The sequence below is a fragment of the Patagioenas fasciata genome, chromosome 3 (assembly GCF_037038585.1).
Source record: "Patagioenas fasciata isolate bPatFas1 chromosome 3, bPatFas1.hap1, whole genome shotgun sequence".
Classification (NCBI taxonomy): Eukaryota; Metazoa; Chordata; class Aves; order Columbiformes; family Columbidae; genus Patagioenas; species Patagioenas fasciata.
In genome coordinates, this window is record NC_092522.1 from 88,698,843 (window position 1) to 88,714,631 (window position 15,789).

The following is a 15,789-nucleotide window of genomic DNA, read 5'->3' on the forward strand; positions in this document are numbered from 1 at the left end:
TTTTTCTTGTTGTGGCCGTTTCTGGGTTGGTTATGGGCTTTAAAGGGAAAGTGAGGTGGTGTAGGTTGAAATCTGGTTGAAATTTTTGTCAAAAGTCGATTGTGTCTACTGCAGTGTTGAAAGATGAAAGAAAGTGATTACCTGCTTTTACTTGAAGTTCTTTAGATGGCATCTAGGACACTGCATTCTGGTTTGGTCTCCCCACTACAAAAGAGACATTGATAGAGTGGAGCACCTTCAACCAGGGGGCCACCAAGATGGTTTGGGCTCGAGCATTTGACCTGTGAGGAGGTGACTGTTCATTTCAGGAGGTTTTTAACACCGGGGTGGATACAGCCCTGAGCACCCTAATCTGAGTCTGCTTTGAGCAGGAGGTTGTGCTAAGGCATCCTGAGGATCCATTTGTGCCTGAATTATTCTACAATTCTTTCATTTTTATAGCCATCAATGAAAGTATAAACGCAGGCCTCCCTGTGTTTAATCCCTGATTAAATCATCCATAGTTTTTGTTCAGTTTATGATAATCTGGTAGAGTTACTGGCACTTACAGTGGTCTTGGCTCAGTAACTCAGTAACTTTTCTTGTGGTTCTGCCATCACCTGTGACATTTTTTCTGCACATACTTAGAGAAGAGGGTGTCACTTTACTTTTAGTGCTTGAAGACGTGATTGCTGAGGGTTGAGGTACACAAGCACTGGAAGCAGAGCATAGTGAACCTGCTTTTGGTGGTGGTCAAATCTTCACGTAGAAGTAGGCTTTGCATACTGTGACTTGGAAATCAAGCTGTGTTACCATAGTTATTACAATGAAAGAATCATAATGGGAACAAGCCTACAATAAATGTGTTAACAGTATTGTTTATAGCATCTAGTTCTACATGATGTTGTATGCTTTGCCCAGAAGAATGAGCGTACTGTCAGTTCATCTGGAGAATTCATGGGTTGTTTCTTAAGGGTTCATTTTGTGGTTAGAATGGGGACATATAAATAAATTAATACATTTGATTGTTGTTGTCTGTAATAAATTTTGGGGAAAAAAAAACAAAACACTAGAACAATTCCGTTTTTTATTTTAAAACTATTCTGTAGGTGGATATTCCAACTGTTGTGACAAAGAAAATGCTCAAGGCAGCAATGAAACACATTGAAGTGATAGCCAAGGCCCGGCAGAAAGGTAAAGAATGACTATGTGGTCAGTTTCAAAGGGCGAGTGAAAATGTTACTTTTTGAATGTTTCTTATTATACTTGCTAAATCTTTTCATCTTCCCTGCCTTGTCTTTAAAAAAAAAAAAAAAAAAAACAGTGATCATTTTGCTTTTTTCTTCTGGAGGATGCAAAGACAAGTAGAAAAAATGTTACAGTACAAATAATCTTTGAGTTTTTATTTTTCATTTCCCCATGTTGAAAATGCTACATTTCTGTCTCTGTATGGTAAACCGGAATGTGATTTTTTATCTGTTCAGAGCAATCAAGATCCTTTACCAATGCTTCTTGAAGTTGTTCCTCGGTGTTCCAGATGAGCAGTTATAAATGAAAGGTTTTGTATGTCTCTGCACTGTACTATAACTCTTATAGCTAGAATCATTTCACATCTGTACACTAATATGAACAGTTAATGGAGTTTTTCAGTGTGTTGAAAAGTTAGGCTTATGTTTATAAGCCGTCGAGAGACTTTGAGCAGTAGCATATGTGATTATTATCCAAACTATCTCCACAAGTCTAATGTAAAAATTACATTAGAATTGCCCATTGAATGAATGTTCACAAAATACTACACTCGCTGTTGGAAAATAGTTATCTTTATTTTTTCAGTGGCTGTGTTCCACAATGCTCTATCTACTAAATGTGGTTTCATTGAACTTTTAAGCATAGATGTTTACTTTCACTGGAATCATGAACTTCTCTCCATTTCCTCAAAATGTCTGCTTCATATCCATAAATATATGCTGTTAGTCCTGTGAGCGGTTTGGTATGAATAACATGAATAAGCAGACACAGTGTGATCATGTTAGATGGTTTTCATGACACAGTAAGAATTTCAAGATACTAGATATTCTTGCAGTGCTATTTTTTGCTGAATTTCATATTTCCTTTGATTTCTACTAGAGAGTTGGAAACACTCTTCTCAGCAGCGAAGAAATGTATTTTAGATGAACGGTATTGAAAATATAGCCGTTTTCTTCGGTGTTTTAAAGGAAAATACTCATTCTCTGAGGGTAGATATGTGAAGTAGCCACTGAAAATAACTTTTAGTAGCACTTTCTAGTAAACGTGGCTAAACCAGCCACCTTAATACATGGTTTAGAGACAGCTTTCAGACCTTGCTTTGGTTGCTAGTTGAGCCTCCCTTTTTCTACTTATTTTCAAAATCATTTTTCAAATGACCGCTTTAGGGAGCATTTCCTTTTTGCTACTCTTCTTACCTCTATGTCTATTAGTAATTCCTCACTTTTTGCACAGACACCTCCGTGATTCATTACCTGTTCTTGCCAGAGAGCACATTGCTCCTCTCTGCTGTTAGTGACACCAACTAGGCAGATTTCTCGGGCATCCCCCATGTCAGCTGATACCGCTTGTGGTTCTTGGTTCTGAAGGACAATCTAGCAAGCTTCTGCACTAAATTCAATATACTGAAAATAAGCTTCAACCTTCTAGATAACAGGTATGTGTTATGTACCTGACCTGGTGTGATTCTCGGCAGGAGGCTGTGCTGGATTGCTAGTGCAGCCGGTCGTGATTTGTTACAGCTCAGCTCTTGCCTTGAAAGTGATTTAAAGGAATATGACATTGTTGCTTCTAATTAATATGTATCATTTTTAATCTGATAAAGCAGGTGTTCTTTCAACTCCATACAGCTACTTCAAAGAGCGAGCGGTCTTGCAAATCCCCATGCTGGTTTTGGTTTGTTTTAAGATGTGCTTTAATTATATGTTCCTGCATGTTTGTTTGTAAGTGTTCTAAGAAGGAACAAATACAGCAGGATTGAAAAACAGATTATGCTGATTTCAAATTGTGTGGTAGGCAAGTCAATAGGTAGAAACCCGATAAATGGGAGACCATGGAGGACATCAGGAAAAAAAGCAAGAGATGCAGACTTTGGGAAATGCAGGTTTTTTTAGAAGAATCAAGATGTTGCATTCTTCAATAATCATAAATGAGAAAACGTTCTGGAAACCATGCAAACTGCAATTGTTTGATGAAGGAATTCTTAGTGTGAGGTTTTATTTTTACATAGCCGGACTTCAAAGTCTAAGCCAAGGTTCTTCTGTAAAGTTTCAATGCTGTATCCCTTTGACAGTTGTATATATACTAAAAGTATTAACTTTTTAGCTGAAATGGAAAGCAGTCACCTCGTATTTCACAGTAAGAAAAAGCTGAAACAACTTGTAATACTGTTTTTTACTTGCAGTAAAAAATGCAGAATTTTTACAGCAAGCTGCCTTAGAAGAATATGGACCAGAACTCCATGTTGCTTTGAGAAGCCGAAGAGATGAACTTCACTACTTAAGAAAACTTACTGAACTTCTTTTTCCTTATATTTTGCCCCCGAAGTCAACAGAGTGCAGGTATAGAAATTTTTCAAAATCGTATTCTTTCAAGTATCTGCATACTATGTAGCACGGTAATTTTGGGGAGTGAAAGAATGAACTCCAAAGTCATCTTCTTTATGCCTTTGCTTATGAGCTTTTTGATTGGTCTTAAAAATATTCTAGCACACTTAAGGTATTAAGGGTTTAAGTTAAATACTGAAATATTTCCCAGTACAATACAATGACATTGGAAACTTCACTTAGGAAATCTTGCAAGCTAGTATTAGTTGTAATTTTTTTTTTCCCTTGAATTTTCAGATCCCTGGCTCTTCTGATAAGAGAGATTTTGCCTGGTTCTGTTTTCCTTCCCTCAATGGATTTCTTAGCTGATCCTGTAAGATTCTGGAGCACAGGAATAATCTTAAATTATTCAGTATTTTTGTTTTCCTACTAAGTATGTTGTGGTAAAGCAAATGATGCACAATGACTTACTTGCTATGCATTTTGACCGGCTAAAAGAAAAAAGAAATATTGTGGCCAGTGTTTTTATTTCTTCATTTTAACTGGTTTGAGTGCTTAACTGACTGAACTGCCTAAAATACAGTATTGGCATTGTCATTTAAGAATGCACTTTTAATGAAGGACTACAACTCCTGTCAAGTGGGAGAATGCTGTGTTAGTATATGCACCTTCAAATAACTATAATTACGTTTAGACAAGAGCTCAATTAATTGAACTCTAGCTGTATGTGTCTTTATAGTAGTGTAAGTAAACCAGCCTTTTTTGCAGCTGTATCGAAATAAGTTCTTTTATCCTTAATTCTGCAAATAAGAGGGCATTTATTTCTCAAGGTGGAAGGCTGCCATCTTTGGTTTTATTTATGAATGTATTTTAGTAGGCAAAATAGCAGTACTTTTGGAGGTATCACCTAGCTGCAAGCAGAAAGCACTGTAGCTGTGTAAGGATCAGGAGTTCGTTAGAACTGCACTAACAGTAAAAATACTTTGTAGAGCTTTCCTACACTGCGTAAAGAATGTTTCTGTGCAGGTCTCTTCAGAAATTCCCTGACTTGTAGATACTTGAAGAGACCGGTAAAGGTTAATTCTCACATGTTGCCAGGCTTTGGTGGGTTTTTTTAAAGTATTAATATATTCACATAGAGTAGGGAAATGATTTTCATTTAACTTGTTGAGTGTCTTTAATAGTAATTTTGTGTTGTGTTTTTCTGCAGGACACCGTCAATCATTTGCTGCTGATCTTCATTGATGATAGTCCAGTGAGTACCGACAAGGTTAAAACAGTAGCAGTTCACCCATTAAGGAAGCTTTCTTACCCGGTTGTCTCTTGTGATTTTTTCTACAGCCTGAGAAAGCGACTGAACCTACTTCTTCATTGGTTCCATTTCTTCAGAAATTTGCAGAGCCAAGAAATAAGAAACCATCTGTAAGCAAAGGCAACATTTATTTCCTTTCCTGTTTCGAATAAGTGTTTTACTTTACCTGCTGTTTTGTTCTAAAGCTCTTTGCATTATTTATGTACTCACTAAAAGTTGAAGAATTGGCTGACTGGATTTTTAACCTACCAAGGTCCTGAAACTGGAGCTAAAGGAGATCAGAGATCAGCAAGACCTTTTGTTTCGGTTTATGAACTTCCTGAAACAGGAAGGGGCCGTCCACGTCCTGCAGTTCTGCCTGACTGTAGGTAAGATTGCACACATGTGCTTGAGGTATATTTGATGATCTTTAAAAGCTTTAAGCATCTGCATGTTGAAGTTAATATTCCTTCTCAGAACTAGGCAGCATTGTGAAGCAAGGGTTTACTATTCAGGGTCCGTGTTCCCTTACTTTAATGTGTCTTGATTCTTAAATGCTGATCTTGGCAATGTTAATGTCAGCGTGGGCTGTGGGTTTGAGTTGTATTTCTGTTTGTTGATAAAGGTTGGACATTTTAAAATAGAATAGTCTTACAAGAAAGAAATTCCAGCCACTGATACAAAGTACAACTGCCTTTTTTTACTATATGGTGACCAAAGTAGTATCAAAATGAGCTGTTCATCATTAAAAGCTTCTCATGTTCTTTTAACTTTAAAATTCTGACTTCTGTAGAGAATGGAAACATAACAGGAGCATTAGAGGTTTTGAAACCTTCTATTCAGTAACCTCTGCCTTGGTTATGAAACTGCATTTGGGTTTACTATTGCATAAGTGTTGTTTGAAAAGCTGCTGCTTTCCAAGTAGATGGTTTTCTGTGAAGTTCATGTAAGTTAGGGTGGTTCATTTCAAGTTTTTTTGGTCAACTAGTAGTTAATTACTGGCTTACCAAAATAATGTCGGTTTTGTATTTAGTAAACAAGTATTTCCATGTTGCATAGGAAATGATGGGTGTATCTTAATATCCCAAGCCCACACATACGTACTTGAGGAAGATGTGTAATTACACTAGACTGACTTTATTTCATAAAATACTGCAGAAATAATTAATCATAATTACATAAGAGAAATATAAATAATCCCTGTGCATGCCACTTCTTATGTGCTCATGATCCTTGCAAACATATTGTCTTTTTGTAAGTAAAACACCTCTCCTCACCAAATAGACAATGAAGTGTTACCTTTTCAGTGCTAGTGGTACCTGCAGGGCATTCTAAGCTGACCCTTCTGGAGCTGCTTCCTCGAGCAGGAAGGCTACTCAAATGGTGGCTTTTGCCCATGATCAGTCTCTTTTTCTGGGTAAACCTTAGTATTTTTTTCTTTCTAAACTTTTCTTGCATTCCCACAGGTGGCAAATCTGTATATTAGCTTACGAAACAAAGAATGAGATTTAGATCTCTAAAATTATGTTGTCCTATACTCTCTACTGTAGGTGGTTCTGCACATGATAGAAATATTTGGGATAAGAAGCACTTACTGGGGAAAATAAACCAAAAAAAAAAAAAAAAGCCCAGATGAGTCTTGTTAGACTTTTCTCTTAAGAAGTTTGGATTTTGTCTATTAATTGAAAAATGAATCAAACGCTATGTTATTTTCCCTTTTTCTGGCCAGTAGTCATGCTGTTAATGGGATGGGCCAATAAATCAAGTAGAATTGCACAACAATTGTGCTGAATAGAATATTTATTTTGTTAGGGAAACTTCATTTTCAAATTAGTCTGATATTAAAGATATTATTGAAAATATTATGGTGGGTTGGGTGTTAGGAATTAAAGAACAGCAGATGACTGATATAAAGGGCTGTTATGTACCTGTGTGTGTTTAGCATAAACTGGAAATCATGCTGAAAGAAAACTACCATTTATAATGTGGTAATTTAGGGAGAAAAAAAAATCTGATTAATTCTTCTGGCAGGAACAACTGCATGGATTTATTCTTACTGTGATAAGGTATAGTTAGTTTTAATTGCAATATATTTTTTAGTAATCATTTTAATGATCAGATCTGAATTATAGTTGATTAGAAGTCAGCTGTCTTATTACCTGAGATTTTGAGATATGTGCTATTTCTATTCATTGAAAAGTTTTAAAAATTACTATATCTTCTGTAAAATGAGTTGATGTTATAGGTTGCTTCATTTTCTTTCCTTCTCAGAGGAGTTCAATGACCGAATTTTGCAACCAGAACTATCAGATACTGAAAAGATGTCTCTTCATGAGGAAGTACAGAAAATTTACAAAACTTATTGTTTGGATGAAAGCATTGACAAAATTAGATTTGACCCTTTTATTGTGGAGGAGATTCAAAGAAGTAAGTTTGAATTTGAAAGGAATAATTTACACTGGAATTTAAACAGTATTCAGTAATAAAATGAAACTAATTCATCTAAATATGATCAATCGTTACTTGTGTCATAGTTTTAAATATTGTTGCCCCCTACTATATTGTGCTTAAGCCTTGTTTTGTCAGTTTATTTGTATTTTTTATTTGTTAGACTTACAGTAACTTGCAAAACAATCACAAAGACCAGTAAAAAATTACATATGCCCATATAGATATTTTTATTTTTATAATTTTTTTATAGTTGCTGAAGGTCCGTATACGGATGTTGTGAAACTTCAAACTATGAGGTGTCTTTTTGAAGCTTATGAGCATGTACTTTCTCTACTTGAGAATGTTTTTACTCCTATGTTCTGTCATAGTGATGAGGTAAGTGTGAAAGACCTGAACAGCAATCCTAAAGCAAGATTGTATTTTTTAGGATACCCTATTTACAATGGAACTGAAAAATACGTATTCATATGTATTCATTTTCTGCTTTTGTTAGCATGCTAGAGCTGGACCAATCTTAGTAAGAAAACTGAATTTCTTCTCGTTCAACACAACATCAACAAAATAAAAAAATAAACCCTCTTCATTTTTTGATGTAGCAGTTTATGTATATCAGTGCTATTACAAAATCCTCTCCATCCCTTCTTTTTAAGATTGTAAATTTGCTGCAAAAGTAATCTGCATGATAGACATAAAACACTAGTAAGAATCTCTTTATTTACTTTTTTTAGAATATAATGGTACTTAAAGAAGATCCAAAGGTTGTATTTAGGTACCTTCAGCATCGTGCATTCCAGCAGCTAAAAGTCACCTGTCTGTTTTCAGGAAGGTCATTCAAAGCATTTGACCATTATTGTATGGTTGGGTTCTGAATGTATGTTAAAAAAAAGGATCCGTACACTGGGCTGATAGTCACCTAAAGCCTTCTAATAGGAAACACTGTAAACGCAGGGTTGAGTTTGAATTGTTGCCCCTTTTAGAGTTTGTGTGTGTAAATCAGGTTGCGTGTTAAGCTGCTCACTTTTATTTCAGGCCGAATATATTGACTTGTCCTGGGAATGGGTAGTTAACTACTTTGTATTGTTCTTAATGAAGTCTGTTTCTCAAGGATGATCATTTTTCCCATAATAGCTATAATACTTCAAATGCTTGAGATTTTAACAAGGAAGAAATGTGGATTTTAGTGCTTAACTTTACTTTTATTTCTGTTTTGGTTTTTTAATCCCAGGAGTATGTAAATTGAAATAAGTAGTCCTGGGAGCGTGCATTGCAAATTTACTCTGTTGTTTTCCAGATGAATACTCTAACTACTAGATTATGATCATCTTGCCTTTTACTTCTGTTCTTGTTTCCTGAATTCTGCAATGTCGTTGCCCTTACCTCAGTCCAGTGTTTTCTTTGATACCTTATTTTTCTGTTATAGTACTTCAGACACCTTTTAAGAGGAGCAGAGTCACCAACACGCAATTCAAAGTTTAACAGGTTGGTATGGTAGAATCTTTAAGTGTTTTTCTTTGGTTTTTAGTTTAAAACATCAAAATATTAAACCATGGGGATTCTCCTACTGCCTTATACTAATTTGACTAAATTTTTAGCTCTACTTTTTTTTGTTTTAAATGGACGAATTACATACTGAAGGAGCAGGCAGTATTATGCAAGATGCCCTTTCGCTTTGAAGTGTTTTACATTGAAGAATTTAAAATGTAATTTAGACCTCAACATTTGAGAAAGGGCAAGGGAAAAATAAACATACAGTAAGAATGAAATAACATGGAAATAAAGTGGTGATTTAATTGACTGTATATACGAATACGATTTTGTTGGTGTAAAGCTGGGTCTTCCTGGATTTCAGATCTTACAGGGTCAGGTGCAGTGTACCCTCTGTCTACTCCACCTGGTCATGCAATGGGAATCTCTTATTGTGACAAGAAGGATGCCAAGTGTGTCTTCTGTCTCCCAACTCTCCCTATTCATTGCAGAAATATAGTATCACAAGCCTTGATTTTGGGTTTGGGCTATATACTTACAAACTACCCTTGGGTGCCTTAAGGCCTGCAGGGAAGGAGAGGAGCGTGTCCTGTGGTATGGGTGAGCGATCTTCTGCTGTGGGGTTGGGCTGACTAAGCTTAAGGTCTCATCATTTCTTGTCTTTGACTTTATGCTGGATGGCTCAGTCATAGACTAGCCCAACTGAATTACTCTTATGGTCTAGCCAAAAGAAGGCAAACTTGAGTGAGACAGTCTTTAATTTGGATAGTCTTGCTTACTTGGTATGAAGTAAGATCCATGGTACTGTAGAAAATGCTAATGTTTACCATCTTAGATTACAACAATTTATCTAACTTTCTGCTTTCATTAGAGATACACCTAGTAGCAGCACCTCCTGGCTTGCAGCCTACTGTGAGGTGTTTTTTTGTGCAATCCCTTTTTCTGCTGTTAATGTCTTAAACGACAGGGTGGTTCTCTTCAGTTTATCTCCATCTGTGACATCTGTTATGTAATCCTTACAGTTCCTGTAGGTCCAGGACTTAAGCTTTGGTGTAGTGCTTTCTCACTTTGATGCTGACAAGCTTCTGTTTCTTAGCAAAGAGGCATGAAAGGCAGCAAAACCAAACTGCATGTGTCCCCTGTGTGACACTGCACTAGGAATGGTGACCTTAGAACACATTCCAGCCTCTGTTGAAGATAGCTGCAGGGGTTCCTACAGATCCTGAAATTTGCCTTCTGGTATCTTTCCCAAAATTATTCATGTCAAGGACTGAAAGTATCCTGTCATGAAAACATTTAGGTCACCTCCTTGGTGCTTTGCGTTCCTGAACAGGAGTGAAATTAAAGGCAGTCTCTACCAGGACTTTTTGAAATAAATCTCTGACTACAAAATAAGCAAATTTTATTTGGGGAGTGTTACAGCATATTCCTCTGGAGATCAAACAGCAACCGTAGTGTTACTGAAAGTGTATGGTTTACATTTTAGAACGGTTTAAGTGCTGTGAGTGTATATGATGGTTTATGATATTAAATGCTATATGTTCTTGAAGTGGTACCTCAGTGATTATTTCCATGAAACTGGGCCTATCTGAAAGTAGTTTGTCTGTTGCTTTAGAGTTTCACTCTGCAGAGTCTGGTACAGACAGTCACTGCCAAGGAAAAAAAGAAAAAAAAAAGTTACTTATGGAATTATTCCAGATGTTATCCATATGCACATAATTTATCCTGCCTTCTCTTCCCTATTGTGGCATTAGTTCCAGTTGAGAGAAATTATATGCAAAGAGATGAGTTTTGTTTTTCATATCTTTGCTTCCTTGACTAGGGTTACTGTGTGCGTATTCCATAGATACTGCTGGTTAAAAAGTCGGATCAGGTAGTAGATATGAAATCCCAGTGGAATGTGCATATGGGTAATTGGTTGAAAGATTTCACTTCTAGTAAGACAAGAAAATTATAGAGCAGCTTCTAGAAAATACAAGTGGGAAAGTAGGAAGAAGTGACTATCTGATTTGACTCACTTCTTTGAACTATACCAAATAATCTTAGCTTTTTGTGTACAGATAGGACTTATAATGTGCTATGAAAGCTACTAAAGTAATAGATGAGAACTCCCAAGTATTTCTGGAGTGTAAATAGTCACACTGAGGGTATCCTGATAGCTGGATAACAGAGGTTGCCAACAGTTTAGCTCGGTAACTGGTGTTTTCCACCTGATGTTTGAAGTTCTAATTCTAGCCACTTAATTTTGGGTGTGTGGAAGAGAGGACAAGAATTCCCTCTCTCTCTGTCATATTTATATATTTATAATACATTACTACATTGCTTAAAGGTATTTCTGTATTGGAAGTGTAACAAAACAAAAGAAAAAAAAGAAAAACCATTATGTGGTATAAGCTCCCAGATTTCTGGGTAGCTGTATATCTGCCTTGATTTTCTAGAAACCATAACCACATATAGACACACCCTGGTTTCTCATCATTGGCATAACAATAGAATTAAAATATTTTTCAAGTAAAGGACCAAGTAAAAAGGTACTAACTGTTTTGGGGAGTGGTTAAGAGAGAAGTCTTATGAGGAGTGAGTGAGGGAACTGGGGCTGTTTAGCCTGGAGAAAAGGATGTTGAGGGGAGACCTTAGCACTGCCTGCAACTACCTGAAAGGAGGTTGTAGCATGGAGGGTTTTGGTCTTTTCTCCCAAGTAACAAGTGATAGAACAAGAGGAAATGGCCTCAAGTTGCAGCAGGGGAGGTTTAGATTGGATATTAGGAAAAAAATATTAAATTGTGACAACAGAAAGGGTTGTCAGGCATTGGAACAGGCTGCCCAGGGAAGTGGTGGAGTCACCATCCCTGGAGGTGTTTAGAAGGCATTTAGATGAGGTTCTTAGGGACATGGTTTAGTGCTAGAGTTAGGTTAATGGTTGGACTTGATCCTGAGGGTCTCTTCCAACTGAAATGATTCTATGAAACCCACAGAATTAAGTCTGTAAACAGTTGTGTGCAATGTGATTGTTTGTCATCATGAGTTCCAACTTGGTAGGATATGTTTCCAGTTTCACAGTTAACATGACTAAAGATGATGTAAGATGCCTTAGAATCAATTCCGTTTGTAAAACAAAATCTAAAATTTGAATATTTTAATCCTGTATCGGTTTGTTTGGAATTCAGTAGCTCTAACGAATTGAAATCGTGTGTGGTGACTGTGCTTGCATTTAAACCATTTAAATGTGTTGGTTAGAATTACTGAGACATTGACTGCATGTATCACGTTATGTAGAGTAAAAGAATACATGATAGTTCTTAAAATCTGTGAAATAATCATGAAAAAAAATATTTAAATAGTGATTTTTACTATAACTAATACAGGGGGTTAAGAGGTGTTGTTATTACAAAATATAAGTCTGCAGCCTTTTCTTTGTGTTGCCTAAATGAACTAGATTCCTACATGACTTCTGAACATAGGTTATAGAACAAGTTAGCTGCTTGTTTGGCACTACCAGGAACTTCAAGAATGAAAGTCATTCTCTATAAATTAACAGCTGCTTGTGCTGAATGTCACTGAAAACCTGGAGGTTTCAGTAACTGAGTTTTTAATTCAAAGGCCAAGATTGTGATGAAATGTGCAGGTACCGTTCACATTTCACTTTCTTAGGATTTTAGTTCGGGAACTCCTAATTGTTCCACATTTTTTATTAACCTGTAGTGATGGTCAAAGCCTACTAAGTTTTGCTGAGATAGGTCTGTCAATCTTTTTTTTTTTTTTTCCTTTTAACTTCATTTTCACTTGGGCTCTGAGGTAACTTACGTGCCTGTTGTTGCAGAAGTAGCCTGAGTTTGGATGACTTCCGGTAAGTCTATCTGACACTCAATAAATGTTGTGTGTTAGTTGTTCTGCATCTGTCATGACTGCATCACACAACCTTTATAACAGCAATTAACTGTCCATTTTATTTGTAAAAAACATGTGAATGCCTCCTCTGGACTAAACGCCATTTCTCCCCACAATGGGCTTTCCTCCCCATATCCTCTTCACAAGTCTTTAGAAATCGCTTAATTACTAATTTCACAAGTTTGAAATATATTAATATTGTTTGCTGTTAACTATTTGTCTGTTGTTATTAGTTTTGAAATATATTTGCATAACTTTAAGGTTTTTTTTGCCCATGACTGCCAGCTGCTCCAGAACTTTCATTACTCCATATCACATTTCCAGATCTTTTTTTGAGATTTAATCCATTTAATCAGTTGCTTTATCTTGCAAAGCCGTGTCCAGGATGGTAATTTCCTGACGTGGCATGCAAATATAACCTTTTTATGAGTATTATGAAGCACTCAAAAACAGCAGTTCCCCAAATTATAATAGTTCTATCTGCAGCTTTTCTTGTGCCTGTTACAGGTTTGATTACAACCTATGCTATTTTTTTTAATAATTTGTTCTGGGTAGTCTGTGATCACTCATTAGTGCCTTAATAGCAGTTCAGTGATTTGTTTTCTCGTTACTTGTGACTCCATGCTATCCAAACGCAGAAAATAATATTTTCATTATAGACTTTTCCTTAGAATTTATCAGAGCATCAGTATTACATATATTACTTATACCATTCTTGAATCTTGAGGGAAATTTATCAGCTTCATTTTACAGATCAGGAATCAAGGTATATAGGCACTTTTTATCTTTTATGTGTCAGTTCAGTGTATTGAGTTATAACTTGCTAGCATGTTGAGCAATGGAGGGGTGCTTGAGATAGAAGTGATTTTTGTAATAAATGAAACTGTATGCACTCAGCCTCTCTCCTAATGGGATGTGGGAGTTTTATCCATCCAAAACAAAATGGTACTCTGACTTCACATGCATTTTAATACCTGGCTTGTCCAATACATATGATTTTTCTGGTACTTGTTGACCCACAGAGGTTCACAAGAGCGTTCTTCAGCTGCACAGCCCCGGCTGATTACTTAGGTAGATCTGTTGTGCATGGAATAGGGCAGAGATCCTGTGGGAAAGTTATTTTACAACCATCCACAGTTAAAGAATGCTACAGTGCACAGTGGCAATAAAGCAATATTTGATCTGCAATTCCCAGCTATAGAGTGAATAACAATTGTAATTTTTTAATGTGTGACTTTGGGAGTGTTTTAAAAAAGAAAAGGTGTTCCAACCTCTTGTCATCACATCATTCATCAGGAATGTTGGAACCTGTAGACTCTCCACTCAGGGCCCTGCCAAGAACACAACTGCAGAATGATGGTCTAATAGTGCTGCTATATGGATCAGCACTAGAGGGAGTAGGATACTTTTCCCAGTGAGTTGTGTGTATGTATTTGTTGACAGTAGTGAAATTGACAGATCTTGAAAGACCTGGTCTCTTTTCTAAACAGGCCACCTTTCATCTTCCCTCATACCTTCAAGCTGACCATATCCTAGTTCCATCTCTTCCCTTCTACCTTGCCTCAAGTTCTTCCTCGTATTTCTACTTAGCCAGTGAATCTACTAGATTTTCATCCCGATACCTGTTTTTGTGTATATTTTTTTGCTTGCTGAATTTCTGCAAAAGTTTGATCATCCTGTTGTGTGTCTTTCTCTGCTAACATCACCAAATTTTATCCATGCTCATCTAATCTGTTTTGTGTGTGTGCTTACGGATTTTTGCCAAGCGAGTCCTATATTCTCTCTATACGTTGTTCACCACGTGCCTGTGTACCCTCTTATTTACGAGTATTTGTTCTGAATTTGTCTCTTCCTGTGGAGAGAATTGCATCCTAGGTTGTCAGTTTGCACCTGTTCCAATTTAGTGGTTGCTCTGTAATGCATTGGGTGCGATCTTTGGGCTCAGCCCGGGGTGGGGAGGGGATGGTTCCTCACTCTCAGGTTGAGTCCCAGCCCCATTCAGCTCATTGCTGCAGTTACAGGCAAAGCTGCGTTCTGCCTTCAACTGGGGCACAGTCAGCACAGGGAAGACCTGCTCTGAGCCTGGAGTACTCTTATCAAATCTTTAAGCTTGTGCAAATTAATGTTTTTGTTCAAAATCCTGAGAATTGCAAAAGTTTTCACAGGAATGATGAAAATGGCAGGAGTCAAGCCAGAGGCCTGAAGTATTATTACCCTTCTAGAAAAGCTGTCTAGTTTTGTCTGGATAAGGTTTGTGTTCCGCTAGCCCAGTGTTTAAGCTCTTGAGCAAGATTCAGGTAGGTCCGCGATGTGAAAAATTTCAGTTCAGCACAATAACATGTAGAAGTTGCTTGAAAATAGAGTAAAATTGTTCAAACTTGGATTTAAACTACATGTAGCTGAGGAACCTTATATTTGTTTAGCGAAGATAAATAAGATAGATGGTGCCTGTCTGCTTTGAAGCTGATGAGGTAGAAAAAGCAAATTATTTGGAAAAGCAGTGGATTATTTATGCAATTTTAGTCATGTGCACAGTCTGGGTAATATTATAAATGGGAAGTTTGTTAGTAACACACATGCAGGTTTTGAATCAGTAGTTGATGTTGTCAGCATGGTTTTATGGGCGATGGAGACACTTTACGTGCAGGTGTCCGCTGCTCTGTTGGTCCTACTGTTCCGTAGTTAAATGAAAAAGAAACTCTTGGAAATTTTTTAGTTCTCTGGAGTACTATCTATGCTTTTAGTCTCAGTAGTGTAGAAAGTTCTTTTGAGTCTTCAATTCTGCAATTCACTGTTTTGATTTTTAACTCTACTAACAACTGTATCTATTGAATCAACATCAGTAACCTCAGGCTGATTCCATATTCAACAGAAATGTTTTTCTTTCCGGAATTACTAGCATTTCTATGTAATAAATAATCTTCAGTGTCAGGACTTGTGTAAGGGCATAAGAATGCTGTAAAATCTGTTCTGTCAGTAAGGAGTGTGCTTTCTGCCCAGTTATCTTTCTTTTTCCATACCTTGTCACTTTTTAGGTGCTTTGTCATAAGTGACAAGACTTTAAAAAGTCTTCATCTTTCAGTCAGACTGGCTCTTCAAGCCAAGATTCTTCAGTTGCATCTG

The 15,789-nt window shown here is 36.7% G+C and overlaps 1 protein-coding gene across 3 annotated transcripts in view; it reads left to right on the forward strand.

Annotated features, from left to right (window-relative positions):
* SNX14 (sorting nexin 14) overlaps positions 1-15,789 on the forward strand; it is a 51,969-nt gene that overhangs the window by 16,966 nt on the left and 19,214 nt on the right. The window contains exons 7-16 of one of the 3 annotated variants that reach the window (XM_065833159.2): positions 1,089-1,173; positions 3,410-3,566; positions 3,849-3,924; positions 4,762-4,806; positions 4,893-4,973; positions 5,117-5,231; positions 7,114-7,269; positions 7,544-7,668; positions 8,714-8,772; positions 12,599-12,625. In XM_065833159.2, the coding sequence (XP_065689231.1) occupies positions 1,089-1,173; positions 3,410-3,566; positions 3,849-3,924; positions 4,762-4,806; positions 4,893-4,973; positions 5,117-5,231; positions 7,114-7,269; positions 7,544-7,668; positions 8,714-8,772; positions 12,599-12,625 (926 nt within the window). Of the gene's footprint in view, positions 1-1,088; positions 1,174-1,502; positions 2,663-3,409; positions 3,567-3,848; positions 3,925-4,761; positions 4,807-4,892; positions 4,974-5,116; positions 5,232-7,113; positions 7,270-7,543; positions 7,669-8,713; positions 8,773-12,598; positions 12,626-15,789 lie in introns of those variants that run through there. The other 2 variants (XM_071806790.1, XM_065833160.2) reach the window with 2 other exon arrangements.